Source organism: Lucilia cuprina, chromosome 6 (genome assembly GCF_022045245.1).
Source record: "Lucilia cuprina isolate Lc7/37 chromosome 6, ASM2204524v1, whole genome shotgun sequence".
Lineage (NCBI taxonomy): Eukaryota > Metazoa > Arthropoda > Insecta > Diptera > Calliphoridae > Lucilia > Lucilia cuprina.
This window is the reverse complement of record NC_060954.1, coordinates 61,477,135-61,498,803: the sequence shown is the minus strand read 5'-3', so window position 1 is coordinate 61,498,803 and position 21,669 is coordinate 61,477,135. Positions and strand designations below refer to the sequence as shown.

General features: G+C 32.0%; 6 protein-coding genes and 1 long non-coding RNA gene across 14 annotated transcripts; 4 read left to right on the top strand and 3 right to left on the bottom strand.

The window, feature by feature from the left end:
- The first annotated feature begins 233 nt into the window (after window positions 1–233).
- LOC111677998 (mismatch repair endonuclease PMS2) lies at window positions 234–6,313 on the top strand. 2 transcript variants are annotated; one of them, XM_023439220.2, is made up of 6 exons: window positions 237–554; window positions 614–773; window positions 838–1,547; window positions 1,607–2,891; window positions 2,949–3,199; window positions 6,115–6,252. In XM_023439220.2, the coding sequence occupies exons 1-6, from the start codon at window positions 453–455 to the stop codon at window positions 6,235–6,237; spliced, it is 2,631 nt and encodes an 876-aa protein (XP_023294988.2). In that variant the 5' UTR covers window positions 237–452; the 3' UTR covers window positions 6,238–6,252. The 2 variants fall into 2 exon arrangements, with proteins under 2 accessions (XP_046809948.1, XP_023294988.2); XM_046953992.1 differs by lacking the exon at window positions 2,949–3,199 and having other exon boundaries at window positions 234–554; window positions 6,115–6,313.
- Window positions 3,311–5,795, bottom strand: LOC111678012 (solute carrier family 2, facilitated glucose transporter member 1-like). 2 transcript variants are annotated; one of them, XM_023439240.2, is made up of 7 exons: window positions 5,624–5,795; window positions 5,041–5,136; window positions 4,813–4,973; window positions 4,159–4,753; window positions 3,888–4,100; window positions 3,730–3,832; window positions 3,311–3,667 (listed from the first exon to the last, which is right to left on the bottom strand). In XM_023439240.2, exons 1-7 carry the CDS (start codon window positions 5,726–5,728, stop codon window positions 3,414–3,416), a joined length of 1,527 nt encoding a protein of 508 aa, XP_023295008.2. In that variant the 5' UTR covers window positions 5,729–5,795; the 3' UTR covers window positions 3,311–3,413. The 2 variants fall into 2 exon arrangements, with proteins under 2 accessions (XP_023295008.2, XP_046809949.1); XM_046953993.1 differs by lacking the exon at window positions 5,624–5,795 and adding an exon at window positions 5,200–5,362 and having other exon boundaries at window positions 3,312–3,667.
- LOC111677999 (glutamate-rich WD repeat-containing protein 1) lies at window positions 6,042–8,296 on the bottom strand. The gene is made up of 2 exons (XM_023439222.2): window positions 7,457–8,296; window positions 6,042–6,991 (listed from the first exon to the last, which is right to left on the bottom strand). The coding sequence occupies exons 1-2, from the start codon at window positions 8,194–8,196 to the stop codon at window positions 6,346–6,348; spliced, it is 1,386 nt and encodes a 461-aa protein (XP_023294990.2). The 5' UTR covers window positions 8,197–8,296; the 3' UTR covers window positions 6,042–6,345.
- A 573-nt stretch (window positions 8,297–8,869) lies between these two features.
- On the top strand, window positions 8,870–11,357 carry LOC111678026 (fidgetin-like protein 1). Its single transcript, XM_023439259.2, has 7 exons — window positions 8,870–9,634; window positions 9,688–9,848; window positions 9,954–10,108; window positions 10,166–10,455; window positions 10,540–10,617; window positions 10,682–11,023; window positions 11,100–11,357. The coding sequence occupies exons 1-7, from the start codon at window positions 9,083–9,085 to the stop codon at window positions 11,217–11,219; spliced, it is 1,698 nt and encodes a 565-aa protein (XP_023295027.2). The 5' UTR covers window positions 8,870–9,082; the 3' UTR covers window positions 11,220–11,357.
- Window positions 11,358–11,760: 403 nt separating this feature from the next.
- Window positions 11,761–14,873, bottom strand: LOC111678005 (putative iroquois-class homeodomain protein irx-1). Of its 5 annotated transcripts, none has more exons than XM_046953988.1 (9): window positions 14,738–14,873; window positions 14,070–14,422; window positions 13,710–13,901; window positions 13,446–13,597; window positions 13,067–13,372; window positions 12,872–12,976; window positions 12,397–12,539; window positions 12,076–12,336; window positions 11,761–12,020 (listed from the first exon to the last, which is right to left on the bottom strand). In XM_046953988.1, exons 1-9 carry the CDS (start codon window positions 14,862–14,864, stop codon window positions 11,911–11,913), a joined length of 1,749 nt encoding a protein of 582 aa, XP_046809944.1. In that variant the 5' UTR covers window positions 14,865–14,873; the 3' UTR covers window positions 11,761–11,910. The 5 variants fall into 5 exon arrangements, with proteins under 5 accessions (XP_046809944.1, XP_046809946.1, XP_046809945.1 ...); XM_046953990.1 differs by having other exon boundaries at window positions 11,761–12,008; XM_046953989.1 differs by having other exon boundaries at window positions 12,397–12,527.
- LOC124420578 lies at window positions 14,860–15,805 on the top strand. Its single transcript, XR_006941279.1, has 2 exons — window positions 14,860–14,992; window positions 15,461–15,805. It is a non-coding gene; the product is annotated as an uncharacterized LOC124420578 (long non-coding RNA).
- Window positions 15,806–15,904: 99 nt separating this feature from the next.
- On the top strand, window positions 15,905–20,170 carry LOC111678046 (transcriptional coactivator yorkie). Of its 2 annotated transcripts, none has more exons than XM_023439280.2 (6): window positions 15,905–17,606; window positions 18,935–19,008; window positions 19,085–19,246; window positions 19,345–19,448; window positions 19,518–19,683; window positions 19,751–20,170. In XM_023439280.2, the coding sequence occupies exons 1-6, from the start codon at window positions 16,705–16,707 to the stop codon at window positions 19,876–19,878; spliced, it is 1,536 nt and encodes a 511-aa protein (XP_023295048.2). In that variant the 5' UTR covers window positions 15,905–16,704; the 3' UTR covers window positions 19,879–20,170. The 2 variants fall into 2 exon arrangements, with proteins under 2 accessions (XP_023295048.2, XP_023295046.2); XM_023439278.2 differs by having other exon boundaries at window positions 15,915–17,606; window positions 19,515–19,683.
- Window positions 20,171–21,669: the final 1,499 nt, after the last annotated feature.

Below are 21,669 nucleotides of genomic sequence, written 5' to 3'. Positions count from 1 at the left end.
TAGCTACATATTTATTTCATAAATTTTAGCGATTTTAAAAAATGTATAACAAAAAATCTTCTAGCGATTGCTTTTCTTACAAAAAAATTTCCGAATAGTCGAACTTTATATAAAAAAAAATGTTTTTTAAGTCAACTTAAAAAACAATCGATTATCATAAACAATGCTGTCTACCGTTACCGGTAGGAAGAATTATTTAGTTAAACAAAAAGTAGACTTTTCCATTTTTTATTTAATTTATTTTTAAACAAAGTATACTTTGTTTTTTAACGTAACACAAACTTTTTGTTGAGAATAATTTATTTAAATAAATTAAACAAAAAAATGGATTTATTAACATCTCCGGTATTTTGCTACAACAAAAAGTAAACATAAACAAATTCACTAAACTGTCAAACTCTATTCATAAAGATTTTACCTGCAAAAAACCGCCAATAAAATTTTTGTAAATTATGGAATTTCAGGAAATTTCAATACCAGATGCAACAAAAGAAGAATCAAAATCTATAAAAGCCATAAGCAAAGATACTGTTCATAAAATATGTTCTGGACAGGTATGGAAAATAAGATTAGTAGTAATTAATTACAAACATTTCACTGAAACTCTTTCTAGGTTGTATTGAGTTTGGCTGTAGCCGTTAAAGAATTGGTGGAAAATGCTATAGATGCAGGGGCCACATTAGTGGAAGTTAAACTACGAGATCAAGGCTTAGAATCAGTGGAAGTAAGTGATAATGGTTGTGGTGTAGAGGAAAGTAACCTCGAAGGCATGAGTAAGCAAATGTTAAAAGAATTTTTAATTATTAACAAATTTGATTAATAAATCTGCTATTATAGCTGCCAAATATCACACTTCCAAACTCAGAGAATTTGTAGACCTACAATCAGTGGAAACATTTGGCTTTCGGGGGGAAGCTCTAAGTTCCTTATGTGCGTTAGCAAATATGTCAATAACAACACGGCACAAGTCTACGGAGGTGGCCATTAAAATTGATTTGGATCACGATGGTAAAATAAAGAAGCGACAGCCTTGTGCTCGAGGCGTGGGAACCACCGTAACCCTAACGAATCTGTTTGAAACATTACCTGTACGTCGAAGGGACTTTGTACGGAATATTAAAAAAGAATTTACAAAAATGTGTCAAATACTTCAAGCTTATTGTCTAGTCTCCCGGGGTGTACGTATTATATGCAGTAATCAGACATTGAAGGGAGCCAAGTCTATAGTTGTGCAGACACATGGCTCTCAAGATATTTTAGCAAATGTTTCGTCCATATTTGGAAGTCGTCAAGTAAATGATATTCTACCACTAAAATGTCCACTAAAAGACAGCAACGGTGTAGATATCCCAGCTAATTTACTAATGGAACAATTGCAAAATGATGTAGGCGAGAGTTTTCGGCTAACAAAAGAAGACATACTACAGTTGTACGACTCGCAGTTTAAACTTGAAGGTTATATCTCGAGTTGTGAACATGGCAGTGGTCGCTCATCCAAAGACAGACAGTATTTTTTTGTTAATTCCAGACCATGTGATCCCAAAAATGTAAGATTTCTAAAAAACTAATAACTTTAACAACCGTATAAAGTGATTTCTTGTTCCAGATATCAAAAGTCGTTAATGATTGCTATCATCGTTATAATGTCAACCAGTTTCCCTTTATTTATCTCAATATTATAACAGATCGTCAATCGGTAGACATTAATTTAACCAAAGACAAACGCCAACTTTTGCTGAATAATGAGAAAATACTTTTGGCTTTAATTAAAAAAGCCATAATCACAACTTTCGGCAATATACCCTCAACATTCAAAATGCAAAATACAACCATTTCCAGTATATTAGGACTTGATACCACCACTAACAAAAGTTCCAAACAAGAAGTGGAAGAAGAAATTGACGATAAAGAAGTACCCATAACATCTAGCCAGAAATTTGCTGAAGTTTTATCGCAATGGAAACTAACTGGTGATACACAAGGTATGGCAATGGCTCAACCAAAGACTAAGAAAAGAAAACAAAGCGATGAAATAGCAACCCGAACGTTAAAACTGCAAAAAATACAAGATTTTCTAACAAGAGAAGAGTTATCTTCCAGCGCCAGTACTAATAAAGAATTAAGTTATAAATCTGAATCCGACTCTGAAGAAGAAAGTGAAGTAAAAAATAAAGCAGATTCACCAAACAACATTAGTAAGCCTAATTTAGAAATAATTTCAAAAGAATCCGTTGAGTACGATGAATTAATGAGCAAAAAGTCACCACCATTACCAGCTTCATACGTTGTAGAGCGTATTGAGTGTAAAAATATAACGCCCTTAAAAACTAGACCATCATTTATGGAAAACAAATTGGAAACTAATATAGAAACAACTCTATCACCGGAATATTTTCATAAAAACATAGAACTCGATGAGAGTGACTCAGAGACTGAGTATAGAAATCAGCCCTGTAGCGAAATTCAAATATCTTTGGTAGAATTAACTTTTAAACTAGAAGCTGAGGAAAGTTTATTAAGAGAAAGACAGCGTAAAGCCAAATTAGAACGTTTGCGCTTTAAGAGTGAAATAAATCCAAATCAAAACAAGAATGCAGAGGCTGAATTACAAAAGGAAATAACAAAGTCATGTTTCGCCAAAATGGAAATATTGGGTCAATTTAATTTGGGATTTATTATAGCTAAACTAGACACTGACCTGTTTATAGTCGATCAGCATGCTACCGATGAAAAGTACAATTTTGAAACGTTGCAAAATACGGTGCAATTGCAACATCAACCATTGGCTGTTCCACAAACTTTGGATTTAACCGCGGTAAATGAAATGGTTTTAATTGATCATTTGCCAATATTCGAAAAGAACGGATTTAAATTCGAAATTGATGATAATGGTAATATGCTGTTTTAAATTAATGTGCTTTAATAACATTTACTCGACATTTCTTTAGCCGCTCCCACCAGAAGAGTACGTTTGCTGGGCAAACCTTTTAGTAAAAATTGGGAATTTGGTAAAGAAGATATAGATGAATTGATTTTTATGCTACAAGATGCCCCAGAAGGTACAATGTGTCGTCCTTCACGTATACGGGCTATGTTTGCCTCTAGAGCTTGCCGAAAATCAGTTATGATTGGCAAAGCTTTAAAAAAATCCACTATGGAAATGCTGGTTAGGCATATGGGTGAAATCGAACAACCTTGGGTAAGTTGTAAGATATGACTTAAGAATAATTATAATAACGTCAATTCACTACAAGATTAGTCTAAATCAATTAATATCATACTGATATTCGTTGAATAAATTTAATGAGATTTGAAAAGTAATTTTATTAGTTTGTCATGTTATGTCTTATCTTTATTTGGTTAATTACTTGGACATTTCATATAAAAAAGGCAGAAAAATATTAACTTTATCTTTACATAATTTTCGATTTAAAACCGTTTGAAATTAGTGGAGCAACTGTAGACGGATCACGTCCTCTTGTTTCGGGTAAATAAAATTTAGTTAATAAAAACATTATAAAACATGTTATCGAAAATGGCAGGAACACAAATGAACCCCAAGCATTTTGTAAACTAGGAAAAGTCATGCCAATAATAAAATTACAACTCCACGAAGATAAACTGCCTAAAGACATGGCCACCGGCCTAGGAGATACTTCAAACAGTTCTGAAAATTGGAAATTCGTTAAAAAAAAATATAAATTAATATGTTTTGTAAATAAAACCCACCTGAGCCTATGAAAAATGGTATAGGACCCACGCCAAATTGAAAAAAGAATATATATAGAAAGATGCAAGCTATGCAACCTTGAGCGAACCAACTAACACTATCCTGTAAAAATTTGTATGTCAAACAAGTTCTCCTACTCAAAATCTAAATAACTTACAATAAAATTAAGCATTAAAGCAAAGCTTAATAGGAAAAAGGAACACACCAATGAAGACATTAGCATAAGAGGTCTACGATTAATTTTAGCCATAAGCATGGGCCCCAGTAGAGATGTTGCCAAATTTAATGAACCAGCTCCTAGATTGGCCCATTCAGCGGCTTGTGCTGTCATTCCAGCTCTACAAAATATTGAGACGGAGTAATAAAATATCTGAAAAAATAAAACAAATTAAGTTAAAGCAATGGTGCATAACAAGTTGTTAAATTACCGCATTAATTCCTGACAATTGTTGGCCTCCTTGATACACACAGACAATAATTAGCGGCATTAAAAGCTTAGGATCCTTTAGAACAGCTATAAAGCTACTAACTTGGCCCACTAAATTAGCTTCTGCTTCCATGACTTCCAGTTCTCGGGACAAAATCTCTGCTTTAACAGTGCCCCTTAGACGCATTAATAGCGCTTGAGCCTCCTCACGGTCTTCTTTGACAACATACAACCACTTTGGACTTTCCGGATATAAGAAAAAGGGTAAATAACATAAAATAACTAGTATTACATAAAAACTTAAGGCTATATGCCAATTAGACTCAGTGCCAAACACAGCACGTAAGCTAAATATTTGGCCAACGACAACGCCAGCCGTAAAACCCACAGCACAAAATACCCCCAATGTGCCGCGTAAGGCCAAGGGGGCAATTTCACTAAGATACATAGGCAAACAGGCCGTAGTTAAACCGGAAGCAATGCCCACAATAAAACGACCCAAAAGTAAAATCTCCACTGAGCTTAAGGAACGGCAAAAGAAAAAACATATTGCTCCAACAAAAAATAAAACTCCACATATAAGTATACAGCCTTTCCTAAAAAACCAAACGTGATATAGACATACATACAATAATAAAAGATTTACTTAACGCACCTGCCAAACCTATTAGCCAAACCAGCACCAGTCAATGAACCTATAGCTCCTCCTATTAAAAATATGGAAACTATAGCTGACCATAGTAAATCAATGGATGCTGTAGACAAATACACATCATATCTTTGTATTAATGTTTCATTACACCAATGGCGCATAAACTGAAAATCATTGAAAGGAACATTTAAATACAAATCTTGTACATAAAATTATTACAAAATAACATACCACTGCTGGGCTATTCATTACTCCTATACAATAGCCAGCCGGTACCGCTGATCCCAATGTAGAGGCATATCCGGCAAATACTAATAACTTTGTCCACTGAAAGAAAATATTATTAAAAAGATTTTAATATTGACTGTTGAATATTTTTGTATGTATTACCAGACACGGGATTTTTTCATTACCATTGAATACTTTAAATGCCAATTCGTAAATGATATATCTCACAAATTTTGTAGACTGCGCATTTTTAAACTCGCACACATCTTAAGGGATAATTCAAATATATCTTTAGACAGACATTTTCGCAATTAAATAAAAAAACATTGTTGCCAACTACTTCTATTACTCAAATGTTAAATGTATTACAATTAACGGTTTTTTTAGAATACTAATACATATAAGAAAAATTTTATGGTTTATTTTTAAGTAGACATTTTTCTTGAAAAGTAGAAAAAAACATTGCTTTAAACCACAAAAACTCAATCCATTACCACAATATTTGCTGGCAAAACGTAAAAATATATTTTTCTTTATTTTTGTTTAAAATATTCTAACAATGTGATAAAAAAAAGTACAAAATTACCCTTGCACTTGCGATATCCTGTTGATTCTTATTACTATGACCTTCAGGTTGAGTGCTAGAAACATCCGTTTTATTTAAAATTTGTAATTCGTTTTGTTCAGCCATTGTGTAATTTGATATCCGCTATAATAATCCAATAAAAAACTGCAACTGAATTAAAAAACAATCTAAATAATTATAGTAGTGAACTAGTGGGCAAAACAACTAACCAGACCGAGTACATTTACAGGGATATAAAAATGTGTAATTTAACTGATAAGAAATTCAACAAATAATGTTGTAGAGGAGTGTATAGAGGTGAATATGCAAATACGTAGACAAAAATTTATAGGCCAAGAGCAATATCTTACCCTTTGAGGGGGGCTATTATTTGTTTATTTTAGTGATTATATTCAACTAATTGATAAGACGAGTAAAATAGTTTTTTAGTATTTAGCAGGAATATTTATTTAAATATACAATAAAAATCTCAACTATTACATACTTTACAGAATTGTCCTCATGGTCGCCCCACCATGCGTCACTTAATTAACACTGCCATGCTAATAAATGATGACGACGAGGATCATGAAAACGTCAGAGTTCAAGAAGCAGATAGTCCAAAATCAGATTAAAAAACCAGTGTTTTTTTTTTGTAGGAAAACTCTTAATAAAACATATTTACAAAAAATATAATAAACAAAATGTATTACTAAAATGACTTTAATTTTAAGGAGATGATTTTAAACACTTATTGTACGGAATATATTGAAACCACTATGGGCCGTTGATAGAATAACTCCAGGCAATTGGGGATGCCAATGTAATTCCTTTATTTCCTTTTGGCCTTGATGTATGAACAAAAGTTGTGGTGGTAATTTTTGAAGATCATCATTATTTTGTGTTTCCATTTCTTGAGCTTCTTGATCAATATCTTTTTCGACAGCCAAATCCCATAGAGCAATTTGATCATCATCTCCACCTGATGCTAAAACTGTGGCATCTCTTGGATTCCATTCGACGGTGGTAATATGATCGGTATGATGTTTGAAAGTAGCGATGGGCTTCTTAGTTTGGAATTGTCTCAAGTCCCAAATGTGTAAAAAGCCATCATCTCCACCACTGGCTATGAATGGCTCTGTACGATTCCATGATATAACATTAACGTCGCTTTGATGAGTGTTTTCGCAAGTCAGCATGCAGGCCTTCTGTGGTGGTGCCCTGACATCCCAAATGCGTATAGATTTGTCTACAGAGCATGAGGCTATAACACTGCGTTCATTGGGACTCCATTGCAAATCTTCTACTGATGCCGTATGACCAACTAAAGGACGCTGATCTACTTTCCATGTTCCATCTTCCAAAGGAGACCAAATGTGAATGTCACGTCTAAAAAAATAAAAATATATTATTTTTTACTTGTAAGGAATATGTTAAAAGTTTATTTTAAATCAGTTCCCGTAGTCCTAATATGTGTGCATGATTTTTAAATCGGCAAATATCTTAAAATCTGACGACATTGCAATATTATGTTATGTGTGCATGATTTTTAAATCGGCAAATATCTTAAAATCTGACGACATTGCAATATTATGTTAAAAAATTCGAAGTTATTTATTAAAAAATTTAAAACTTTGAAAAATAATCTTCCTATGAAGAATAATAGGATCTTTGAAAATTCGATCTAATCTTTGAAAAAATCATTGGGACTCATTCAAAATACAACTTTGTTCATATAAGACAAGATGTAATTAAGAACTACATGCTAATTTCATTAAAATTAACAAAGCCTTTAACAAACTTAAAAATACATACATACATATGTGTATTAAACAATGTGTATAAAACACTTACTTGCAATCGCCTGTAGCCAAAACACCATCGGCACATGGACTCCAATCAACAGCAAATCCTTCCTGTTGATGACCACTAAATTTAAACACTGGTTTCACAACTTCACTAGCTACTTCTCTTTCGTACTGCTTCAGCAGCTGAGTATCTTCAATTGCTTGCAATTGGCGTGATAGATTCCAAATATTTACATGACCTAATTCACTCCAAGAGGCAGCAAATACTGTATTACCAATACGTTTCGAACGTACACGATTAACACAACCTTGATGTTTAATGAGCGCACAAGACATTTGAGGTTTCTTTAATTCATCTTTGTCAGCAATGTCGTCTTGATCGTCATCCAGTTCTTCATCGTCATCATCATCCTCTCCATCTTTGTCTCCGCCTTCTTGGGTTTTATGTAAATTACTCATTTTCATTACAATTAAGTTATTGACATGTGTTCTTGCAGCCTGTGTACCAGCCACCATATAGGATGTCAAAGGGAAACTTTCTCTATTCTCTCCCAACTCGTCGGCAATAACATCGAAACTAAGACAGGGAGCTCCGGTAGAGGCTTGATGTAGCATAACGTATGCTGATTCATCACATACCAACTCTTCGTCCGCTTCCAAGGGCTTACCGGGCAAATAAACCTCTTTTTTTCCTTCCTCCTGTTCACCATCGCTCTCATTTGCCTCCATATCACTCTCGGCATCCTCTGGAGCAACGACTTCCATATCTAAATCTTCGCTATCCATAGTTTTTTTATTATTTAAATTATAAAAAATAAATAGAATAATAATAATATTCTGCTGTCACAAAATACACGTGCGAGAAGAATTTTTTATAAAACAAAAACTACTGAATTGCCAACTTTTTATAATCTTAAATGTTCATGTAGAACGTAAACAAATATATAAAATTTGTAGTATAGAAAACCTTAAATCTTTGGGAAAGTATTTAAAACCCTTATATTTATTATTTTAATAAGTTAAAAGTGTTTCTTTAGAAGTTTTAATATTTAAGTTTTTCGAAAAACATACCTTCATTCATTTTTGTTGGATAGTGTTATATGGCGTTGCCAAGATGTCAAGTGTTTTTATTTAGCTTGGCAATACATGTATTATTTGTAAACAAATCAATTGTAATTGTTTTTTGGCGGTATTGGCGTTTTTCCTTTTTAAATCTTTAATTTTCACAAAAAGTTGTAATTCAGGTCTGAGTTGGGGAACAACTCTCGCGTCATCGTTTTTATTTTTTAAGGACGGTCAGGCTTGTGCTTGTTGCTGGGCTTTCGACAGAATTACTTCTCACCCCGCACTGATTTAATGCACTACTTCGTATAACTGTTCTTAGTTATGCGTTGTCTTCATTAAACGTGTGCTTTCGTTTTACCTCAGAGTGAGGTTATGTTTTTTATTGGTGGAGACCATAGAATACTCACGATATAACCTGGTGGAGACCATTTAAACTCGAATATAAACTGGTGGAGACCATTAAAACTCTGGAATTTTTTTGATTATGATGATTCAATGATATAACTTTTTTATTTTTGTGGGATAACCTGGCAGTTTGTGAGTTTAATAACTCCGCCAACACACTTCAAAGTTAAAAAAAAAAAAAAAAATAATTTTCACAAAATAAATGGATGAATCAAATAATAAAACCTCTTCTACGATTAGAAAGAACATTGAAACAAGTTTTAAGGCGCTCGAAGGATTTCTCACGACATCAAATGGTCTTAAAGACAAAAGCACTGCTTGGCGACAGCAGTCGATTATTGTGAAATCCTTTGATGAAGCACTGGCAAATGATCTAATGGAACGTCATTGGGAATATCACAATAATTCTCCTAATGATGATGACAATCATGAATTGTACAAATTTTTGGATAATGTATTATCCGTTGAAAACAACAGAGAAGTAGAATTTCCCAATCTAAATGGCATGGAATTTTCAAATAATTTCAATGCAAACAATGAAATGTTCGAGGAGATATTTACTGAAAATCCAAAACCCATTAATAATAGTGTGAACAAATCATCATATCAGGAGACATTAAGCGGTAGACAACCAGGATCATCAAGCAAAAATCGCAATACAATGGAAAATTTCCTACAAGAACAAAACTCAAAAGATAATCCCCAGTCATCATTTTCTACAGCTCGTCAGCTTTTAAATGTGCAAACATTAAAGGTAGAAAATTTGTAATTTTAAGAATTTTGATTGTAATGATATTTGAGTTACAGAAACAGGAGAATGGGCCGATAAAACAGCAGCATCATTTAAATAATCAGCCGAAGCCAGATATAGGTTTTAATTTTTCAGCTACTAAAAAATCTTTAGGATCAATGGGTCGTGTGGTCAACGCTACTCGTAAAAGTTTTGTTTCACCAGTGCGCAGTGTATCGTAAGTTTCAATATAATCTTCACATTTTTTAGAACAAATGAGAAGATTATAGTAAAGATTATGATTAATAGATTTCTAAAATAATTTTGCATATTTTTTTGTTAGAAAAACAACTGGAGATAAAGATTCAGAGTCAAGAAATGAGGAAAATGTAGACCCTGAATTGGCAATGTTACTAACACACCCAGCTTTAAAAAATGTAGACATCAAAATGGTTGAACTAATAAATAATGAAATAATACATAAATTTAAACCTGTTGGTATGTAGTTTTTGCTCAAAAATACATAATGAATTTAAGAAACAACTTTCATTTAAGATTGGAATGAGATTGCCGGTTTAGAATATGCTAAATCGATTATAAAGGAAGCAGTGGTATATCCTTTATTACGGCCAGATATATTCACCGGTTTACGAAGACCCCCTAGAGGAATATTGCTTTTCGGGCCACCGGGTACTGGAAAAACGTTAATTGGAAAATGTATAGCATCTCAATCCAGTTCAACATTTTTCAGTATTAGTTCGGCTTCATTAACATCTAAATGGATGGGGGAAGGTGAAAAAATGGTTAGAACTTTATTTGCCGTTGCCGTAGCACGACAGCCAGCGGTAAGTAACATCAAAAATTAAAAATGTTCGATTGTTAGCCTTTACAATTTTTTTATGTTCATATGTGTGTACGTAAATTCATAGGTAATATTTATAGATGAAATTGATTCGTTGCTGTCGCAAAGATCCGAAAATGAAAATGAGGGAACACGACGTCTAAAGGTAACTATTATAAATTGTTTATTTAAAAAATTCCTAAGGACTAGTTTACGTGTGTTCGTTCCAGACAGAATTTCTTGTGCGTCTTGATGGCGCTGCAACATCAGATGATGATCGTGTTTTAATAGTTGGCGCCACAAATAGACCTCAAGAATTAGATGAAGCTGTAAGACGACGCTTTGTAAAACGTCTTTATGTTCCTCTGCCAGAAACAAATGCTCGCGCTGAAATTTTAACAAATCTTCTTAAGACAGTTGAAAACAATTTGAATTCAAATGATATTAAAACAATAGCACAATTGGCAGATGGTTACTCTGGTGCTGATATGGACAGTTTATGCCGTGAAGCGTCGATGGAACCCTTGCGTTCGTTACCAGCTGAAAGTATTATTACATTTCGTAAGGAGCATGTATGTCTGAAGGATATTTTGTTTTTTTATTCATATGTATATTTCTAATTTACAAAATATGTATACATGATTTTAGCTACGTCCAGTGGAAAAAGAAGATTTTTTCACAGCTCTTAAAAAGATACGACCTAGTGTATCTCAAAGTGATCTTAATCAGTATGTCGAATGGAATAAGACGTATGGTTCAAGTTACTAACCGAGTAATTTCTCGTATCATAAAGTGTGATGGTTCGAAAACACTTTGTTAATAAATATAGAACCGATAATGCTGAGGAATAGTTTGCATTCCATTTCAAAAAAAATTATTAAAAAATTGTTTATTTAATGATAAAAAGTTGTTTCTTTATTTGGCTGCATTTATTTATTATATACAAAAATACTTGCCTAATTTCAGTGTTAAAGTTAATTCTAATTTTAAATGATTTCTAAGTTTTAATTATAATATTGTACACATTTTTATTACAATTTCCAAATACTCGCGTTCTTTTTTAATATATATTATAAATATTTCTTTAGATATTCGTTATTTATAAAGTGAAAATGAAAATATTTAAAATATCTAAAAATGAAAATCGTTAAAACAGCTTGCTAAAAGTTATTAATGGAAAACAAAGACGAGCGAGATCTCGAAATTTTCATTGAAAAACAACTGGTTTAAAACATTACTACGATTATAAATTAAAAAAAATTAAACGAAACGGAACTATATTCCTTTCATACATCTAAAACTATAGCAGTATAGAAAAAAAGTCGAAATCAATTTAATAGATACAAAAAAAATAACAAAAATATTTTAGAAGAATTAAAAATTCTAAAATCTTGGAGATTTGATGCTGTTGGTTATGAGTGATAGTGGTGATGAGGTGAACATGGTAATTCATTTTGATTCAATTGCCTAACACATGAATATCTTCATCTTGTTCTTTTTCGCGTTGACGCACTGCCACCGCTGTTTCCACCAACAGATACAAACATTTAAATTTATCTTTGGCGATAGCTAGAATGAAAACAAACTGTTCAAAAATAAAAACAGCAAATAAAAAGATGTATACCTTTAACTAGATGTGTGCTGGGTGGTATGATTTGTACACTAGAGGTAATTGTATTATTGTTGATGCTATTGGAAAGGGCGTTACTATTGTTGAGCAAGCTGCTGTTATTCTTGGCAGCCATTAGTTGTCCTCCTGCACCGGGGGTATGAGAAGTGACAACAGTCGCTTCAGCTCCAACACATGCTGACTCAGTAACGACTTCACCTGTGGATAGAACAATGTTGGCAGATTGATGGGAGACCGCAGAAATACCAGTGTTACCTAGGAATCATCAAATTAGTCTGACCGAATTCTACAGCGAATTTTATCATTTATGCTTACCTGCGGCTTGTGTAGTTAGTGTGCTTTCATTTGTGGTTTGTTGGGGCAGATGTGACAAATGCGGATGCGGCGCTGATGTCCAATATGTGTTATTTGTAGCAGTAGGACTAGTGGTCGTCACTTCCTCGGTACTGAAAACAGTCCCGTAAAAATAAATGTTGTATAAACGCAAAATTTTGGTGTTTTGTTTGTATTTGTTTGCAGTAAATTGTATGTACAAATATATTTATGTATTTGTTTGTGGGGTGTGGTGGTGTTGGGAACATTCAAATTGGGTAGTAAAATTTAGAATACATAACAAAAACATAACCAATTTTATAAACGATGTGGGTATAATACATTATAGAAAAAAAATAAACGAAAAAGAAAACCAAAAAGAAAAAAACAGGATTTTTTAAAGAAGTAAAAAGGGTTTCGAAATTACAGTTAATATGTTAGAAATTATTAGTAAGATTATGGATATTAAAATACTTACTTCATAACCGATTGCCATGCATCAGAACTTTCAAATTTACCGGTGTTTTCCTCTTCGCTTTGAGCTTCACAGGTATCATACTCATTGACACTATCATCTTCAGATCTAAAAGTACAAAGAATTTGAGATTTATAAGAATGCCTCTGTGGAGATCAGGTATTAACAAAATTCAGAAAGATAAATCTTTAGGCCCACCTCACAACTTCTTGAAATACATTTTTGCTAGATATATTATTGTTATTTTGAATATGAAATATTTGATTTAAGGTATGAGAATAAAAATAATTAGAGTTTGTTGAATATTGCGAGTTTGTGGGATTGTTACTATTTAAGCCTGTTGTAGCAGAATTTGAATAATTTTTAGAGTACTCGTATTTAGCAACAGTCTCTGCGGCATATTGACGTTGTTTGGCAGCTTGAATCTTTTCTAAAATTTTGGCTTGAATTTGAGGATGTAAGTTTTGAAAGCCTTGGGGATTAGATATAATTGCTTGTTGCCATCTTAGGTGGGTTTATAATGCGAATAGACTCATATATTTCAATGGTAAATTATTAAAAAAAAAACAATAATTACCTGTATATAACACTGTCGTCATATTCCATATCCGGTTCAACCTTAACCATTTGTCCTCCCGGCGTTTGCACAAAATGTCCCAGAGCTGTCAATACGTTAGCCACGCCATCGTGCACTTCTTCTCCTTCAACCTCCTCGGTGGCTCCTACAATCTGTTATACATTTTTATTAGAACTTAATTTTTAACACAAATTTTACAAAATGTTCGTTACAGAGGGGTTTTACAATAAACTTAATACTTATTACAATAAACATAATACTTACCACTTCTGAAGCCGGACTACCAGTTATAGGATTTGGAGCGTTTCCTGAATTGTTTAAACTACCCGTTGAGTTCATGGAAGAATTTAGTTTTTTACCTCTACGAGATATAGTAAAGTGCAGTGGATCTTGACCTTCACGTCTAATCATTTCCGGCAGTATACGGCGACGAGCATTAATGAACCAATTGCATACCTTTAAAAGAATACCAACTTATTTTAATTCTTTACTCTTATTATAAATACATATGTACATTATACCGACTTTTTTTAATACATATACAGGTTGGTATTTCCCAAATAACACAAAATGTACCCATAAAATCTGTACAAGTCAGTATAATGTAAAGAAAGACGAACGCACCTGCAGCACTGTTAAATTTGCCTCCTGTGATAAAGTAAATTTCTCAGCATCACTGGGATAGGCATTATAACGATGTTCATACAACCAACGTTTGAGTATTTTTACTGAATGTTTTGGCAGGTTGCCTCTTCTTTTTCTTGGAAGACCACCATCTTGTGAGTCTATAACCATATCTTTGTAATCCTTTGTATCATGCATATCAGACATATCATGTTCGGATATGTCCTCTTCAACTATAGTTTCATGGTGATCATCTTCCTCCACAACGCCCAATACTGTAACACCACCGTCATGTTCAATATCTTCATGTGTATCATCGTCTACGCTAGAGGTGGACTGAAAACGATCCCTTGCTAATTTTGCAATGAAAATTGTTTCAATCTTTATTTATTCGATCTAATCAGATTATTATTTACATATATTTCTTTGCAAATGACATTTCTAAAGAGAACACAACCAAAAACAAACGCATGCACACACAATCACCCCTGTGTGTACAAATTGGTATGTATACGTCAAATTATGTAATTTGACGTATAGTTGGTTGGAAAAACGAAAAAATATGGCAGGCAAATGACGGACGTTGCCGTCCGTCAGTGCGACAGCTTGGAGAAAAGTCATTTTTGCAAAATAAACACAAAAACTAATAATAACAAAACATAACTTACCTTCGTGTGCTATAATTTGTGCTTGAATTTGAGCTTCTTGGGCCATATCTTGTATATCCTGACGTATTTGTCGGTCCAGGGCAGAGTTAACCTCTTCCTGGTGATGTAAAGTATCGGGCGATAACATTTTTCCTATTAATATTGATTTTACCCCGGGGTACGCGTACTTTTAATTTCTCAATGGTCAAACAAAACTGAACATTCAGCTAGTATAGTATATAAATTCTTTAATTTTACCAACCGTGGCAGTGAGTGGTAATGGAAATCACACAAAAAACTATTTTTTAGAATAATTTATTTTTCTTCTCCGTATAGGAAGTTTCCATTTATTACAATTTTTTTATTTGTGAAATTTTTTATATTTTTGGTACATTTTTAATGCTGTTTGCTTAAATGAAATATTTTCGTTTTTTTTTGTTACTCTTCGAAATTATATTTTTTTGTATGTCTGTCTTTTTACGACGCCTACTTCACCGCGCTTGCTGTGATTTGCTTTGCGCTGTATCGATTGTCAGTATTTTTTCTGAAAGAACTTTATATTTTCACTTTGACTGCTGGCCTACTTTATTAATTTATTTTTTTCACAGTAATAATTTTTTGTTTATATTTTTCTGTTTTAATAATTTGGCTAAGTAGTTTGCGCCAATATTTTGACAGACGTATTGTCAATTTTTTTTTGTTAGTTGATTAATAAACTTCAAAATTTTTATTTTGACTTTCTAGACAAACTTCAAAACTGTCGAATGAAAAAAATCTAGTTGCATTTGATGACAGCTGCTGTCATACGAAAGTTGCTCGTTTTGTGGCAGAAGAAAAGAAAATGGCGTCAGCAATCAAGGCAAACAGAGATGCCACACTTCAAAACAATAGATAATTGAATGGAAATTAAAATATATTTTAAATAATTCTTTGATTAAAGCATATTTAAAAAAACTTTTCACAAACAAAGTACTCCACTTATAAAGTGTTCTTTTTCAATAAAACACAATTTTTGTTAAAATTTTATTTTATAACTTACAGAGCCATCTATGTGTCAAGTGCAAAAATTAAAAAAAAATAAAGATAATATGAAAAAATCTATGAGATTCAACGCAAACTAGTTAAATAGAATTAAATATGGCAAGTAAAAACACGTATTTCTTAAATTTCTTTATTAAAAACACACATTTTCATTAAAATTGTTAACGAAGAACCTGTCGTTGTCTTTAGTATATATTCGATATGGCAGCATTAATAAGCAACAACAACAACAACAATTGAATAAAAGAACCCAGCTAGTTCAACAGGTTCTCAGAGTTGCCAGTAACCAACAAGTGTTTCGAACAACGTAACAACACCCACAATATCCACGACGCAAAATTTACTAAAACGTCTATAAAACATGGAAATATTATAGTAGAAATAGTTGTGTGTATCCTATAAGAACAAATGCGTTAACAGTGATTTAAATTGAAATAAAGTTACGAGACATTGAAAGTGAAATATTAGTGAAAAATTAAAAAGAAATGCTTTATTAATCCATCTGAGGAGGTTTAAAGCCCCACCACTTCCAATGGATTGCATAATTTGGCAACTCTAAAACCAATAAAAATACCAATACACTGAACTTCTGAAGTGTTGGGTAGTCAAAATAAGAAATCCAAATATAAACTTGTTGTGAGCGAGAATTTATTTGTTCGTTCGTTTGTTGGTTGCTTGATGGATTTTCTTTTTGTTTTTCATTTCCTATTTTAATAATATTAATTGTGTATAAGAAGAAAAGATAGAAAATATCGCTGCATTTCTGTTCGGTTCTGTTTTGTTGTGAATAAAAAGTGTTTTAAAATATCGTTGAACGATTTTTACAATTGGAAATGATGTTCCAGCCATCATTTTGACGTAATTAACACGAAGAGTATACACAATTTTTTTTTATTCATTTACGATACTTCGACCTGTTTTTTCTTCTTGTATAAATACACACAAGAATGTCGTTGAGTAAGTCCAGCGCGAGTGACGACGCGAGCAAATGCAGCGTTAAGACGGATGACTCGACGTCGGCTGCGTCGAAATCGTCGAATAATTTGGTGGTTCATAATTATCAGAATTCGGATGAAAATTTACAAATTTTATTCGACAGTGTTTTAAATCCGAGTGAATCGAAACGTCCATTGCAAGTGCCTTTACGTATGCGGAAGTTGCCAAACTCATTTTTTACGCCGCCAGCTGCCAGTCCCAAATCACCGACAGTATCACATTCTCGAGCCAATAGTGTGGACTCGGCGTACGATTGTGGTTCTCAGCCAAATATTAATCAAACATCAGTAGCAACGTCGCTATCAGACTTACAGACTGCCGCCGCTGCAGCAGCAGCGCAGGCGTCAGTACAACAGCAGCCCGCAACGACAATTAATGCTCAACAACCGCCACCACCACCAGCAGCCGCCGGCGGCACTCAGGCCGACCAACCACGTTTACAAATCTGTCACTCTCGTGCCCATAGTAGTCCTGCGTCACTGCAGCAAACATATAATATACATGGTGGCAACATAGGCGACGACTCGACTGCTGCCTCCTTTCTGCAACAGCAACAAAACGCTGCTGGCGAAGTTTCGAACGGTGGAGGTGGTGGTGGCAATTCTGGTCCAGGATTTCCCGGTACATTGTTGAGTTACAATGCTGCCGCAGCAGCTGCTGCTGCTGCCGCTGCTGCTGGGATAAATAGCAATAATATATTAGCTTTGGGTGGTACTGGCGGCGGAGCCCCATATCATATGAAACAACGTTCATACGATGTTATCAGTCCAATTCAGTTGCAAAATGAATTAGGTCCTCTTCCTCCTGGTTGGGAGCAAGCCAAGACCAACGATGGCCAGATATACTATTTAAAGTAAGTATTATTTGCTGTTTATATTATTATTATTTAATCATTAAAACATATGTATTAAGTACTTATACATACAAAGTAAATAGTTTTATTCATAATGTTTTTACTGCTAAAAATTTAAATGTTTAATCCATTTTTATCCATGCTGCCGAATATTGTTCTTGTGATAATCAAGATTTACATTTATCTGATGTAGTTAAGAGGTAAATAAATGTTGGTAATTTCCTTTAGATTGTTTTGGATTTTTTTGTTATTTTTATGTTCATATTGGATTTTCCATGTATGGATTAGTTATCCATGTATGTATGTGTTCAAAACTCCAATTGCATTATTTATTTAATACTTATGTATATTATTTACATAAATATGTATTCTTTAAAGCGGAAGTAAATTACAAACTTTTGTTATATGCTTTTGTTAATTTTTTGTTTTACTTTGTTGCATCTTATTCATAATATACCAAATACATCTTAAGTTTGGAAAAAAATTTACAGGGCTTCAAAATATACAAATACCTTTCTCAAGAGCAGTACTTAAATATTTATTATTTTTGTTTTCTTTTTTTTCTGATTAGTTCCATTTCTAAATGTCTGTGTCTGATTAGATTTTTTATGTATATATATTTTTTTTTTTAAATTGTATTATTTTTGTTTGGTTTCAACTTCTTATTAGATATCGGTCTATAATTGTTTTAATTTATCATTTGTAAGACTGTAGCCTTTGATTTCATTTTATTTATAAAATAATATATCTTATTTTCAGTTTAATTAATAGTCCTTAAATAATGTTAAAAAAATTACAACTAAAATTTATTTGATATTCTTAATATATGAAGCTATACCAATTCTTCGAATATTACATATTTCTATTCTTCAGAGTACAAATAATAAGAAAAAATTAAATTTATTTTAACAGGCCAACAAACAACTATCATCTGCTATTTATGTTTCTTATAATCAGTATATTACACAGGGCATTACACAGAAACATTTAAAGTATTTGTTTTGTTAGTTCATTGGTTTATAATGGTATAATTTTTGTAACTGAGTTTTCTGACAGTTCCCATCGAACGATTAAAATTTTGAAATTTATCTGAAAACAATATGTAATGTTCAAATTTTCATAATTTTGAGTAAAAGGTGTAACAAAGTTTAATATTAGACAAGTATGGTGATCTTATATTTAATTTTTTACTTTCCATTTCTTACCATTTTTATTTATTTTTCTAAACAATTTTACTTTTTCTTCATCAAATTTATTAAACATATTGTTGGATTTAAATTTATTAAATTCTACTTTTATATTAATATTAAAATATTTATAATTTTTAGTCACACAACAAAAACCACACAATGGGAAGACCCTAGAATACAATTTAAACAACAGCAAGCATTAAATGCAGCTGGTAAGTGTGTTATATGAAGAAATCTTTTTAATGTCACAGTATGTAATTCTTGATAATTCTCTTCTTAAAACAAAAGCAAATGCTAGATTAAACAATAAAACAGCGACTGCTGCAGGTGTATTAAATGGCGATTTGGGCCCATTACCAGAGGGATGGGAACAAGCCCTAACAGAAACTGGTGAAGTTTATTTCATAAACCATATTGATCGTACAACGTCATGGAATGATCCACGAATTCGTAAGCATATTACATACCACAGAATGGATATACGACATAAATCAATGGCTCATAATATAAAACTAATAATTTTGTTCGATTTTTATTTATACTTCTAGCACTTTTATTTCAAAAAGAAATAAAAGCCAAAACCGAAATGAGTTGGGTAAATGCAACTGAAATTGACAAAGATACAGACATATTTAAGCAAAAAGCAGGACAGGTGAGTATTATACGTTTAATGATTTATTTAATTTATTTATGAATTTTCTAAATTCCTTACGCATAGAAGTCTCTAAACAAACACAATGTTAGCTTACATATGGATCCGTTTCTTTCTGGTGATAACCACGCTCGACAAGAATCGAGTGACAGTGGCTTAAGTTTATCATCAAATTCATTTGCAGTCAATCCAGATTTTATAACCCATATGGATACTAGTATGGACTGTATAAGTGGTGAGTTGAAATTGAAACATTTCAAAGAAATTAATATTTATCTAAATATAATCGTGTTTTTTTTCAGAAAACGGCAGCATTATAGATAATTTGGACACAACATTACAGCTAAATGATAACATTTGCATGTTAAACGATGTGCTCAATTCGCCTTCGAATAAGCCAGATAATTTGGAATGGTATAAATTAAATTAATTTATTTTTTATTATATCATCGAAGATATATATAATTAAAATAAGCAAAGCGCGCATATAACTATTATTTCAACATTTTTTTATGTTTATTAAAAAAGCTAAAAAGTAAAAGTATTTCCATTTATCATAGATTTAATTACGTTTATTTTTTGCAAGCAAAAAATTATCCGATTCAATCAATCAAATTGTAAAAGATGTTTTCAATTTTTTTTTCTTTTAAAAACAATAATAATTATAAAAAATAATTTAAACACAAGGACAGCTTAAATAAATCCATATTTTCTATAAAAAAAAGGAAAAAAATAATGATTGTTTTCACTGATATGATGATAATGGCGAGTATACTAAGGTTTAAGAATTATAATAAAAAATGAGAAAATATTAAAAAACAAAATATTATATTGTAGTGAAGGGTATGTTAAATTCGAATATTTGTTCGTTTTAGTGTAATGTCTAATATTTTGTTTAGAGGTTTATAAATCGACTATCTTGTAAAAAAAAATTGTCAAAAATTAAAAAAAAGCCAAAAGAAAATTTCATAAATTGCAAAAAGATTAAACATTTGTCCAATTCACAATCGGTGTTGTACAGTTGTATTGTAGTATGTTGTATTTTTTATTATTGATTTGTTTTTCTTTTTTATGATTTACAACGATACGACATCGATTGTGATTTGAACAATTGTAAAATACTGTTATAAAAATGAAACAATCAATTTAAGCCAATTTTTTTTAATTTTTACAATTTTAAAATTATCAACTTTTGGAACTATCGACTTTTTGCAAATTTTTTCTTAATGTTTAAGAATTTAAACAAGTATAAATGTATAGTAGGGCATGACCGATGCCCTACACCAGTGTATGTACAAAATTTTGATTATTTTTAAAAATAATAAAGCTCTTATTTTGATTTTTACTTATTGTTGACAAAAAAGAGGGCTCATAATGGGATGGGGGTAAATACAGACCTATTCTTATAAATGTTGGTGGAGGAATTCACGTCAATATCAAAACTATTTACATATCTAGAATTTCATGTTGTTATTAGTGTTTATAAGTGAATTTTGAACATTATAAGGCCCGATCATTAAAAAAATCGGCAATGTCATTATGACTTCTATAAAACTATTCAGGGGCACGGTTGTATGGGTGCTAAGCGAAATAATAGACCAATTTTTCCTACGACATACTCGGCCAAAGATTGTCAACCCAGCGTCAGCTGTATCAACCGAAAGTTTTTTCCCCAGGAAAGAACTATCGGCCACAGTCGTACTGTTACAACAACCATTTTCAATGAAATGTGCCAAATTTCATCGAATTATCTTAAAAAATCGCTACCTGTACTGTATGCACTAAACCGATTTAGAAAGTAATTTTAAGCCGATTGGTATATTTAAAGGTGGGTGTAAACCAATATTTTTAGGTGTTAAAAACATCAGCACAAACGCATAACCCTTCCCACTAAAATGGTGAAAATTTTCTAATAAAAAACACATAAATTAATTTTTTTGACTGATTCTGTCATTATTTACTTTAACTTCAATATTAGCGTAAATGAAGGAAATAATGTTAATGGATGTATAAAAAAATATATATACATATATATTTTTTTAATATCTCTTTTTTTTGGACTTATCGACTTTTTTCGACATTATTCTTTTATATTGTTAGGCAAAATAAATATTGATTTTTTTGACCGTTTTCCTATATATATTTAAAAAAAAGTCGACTTTTTCAGTAATATCTTTATTTTTCCACAGAAAAGTCACTTACATTTTATATAATTCGAAAT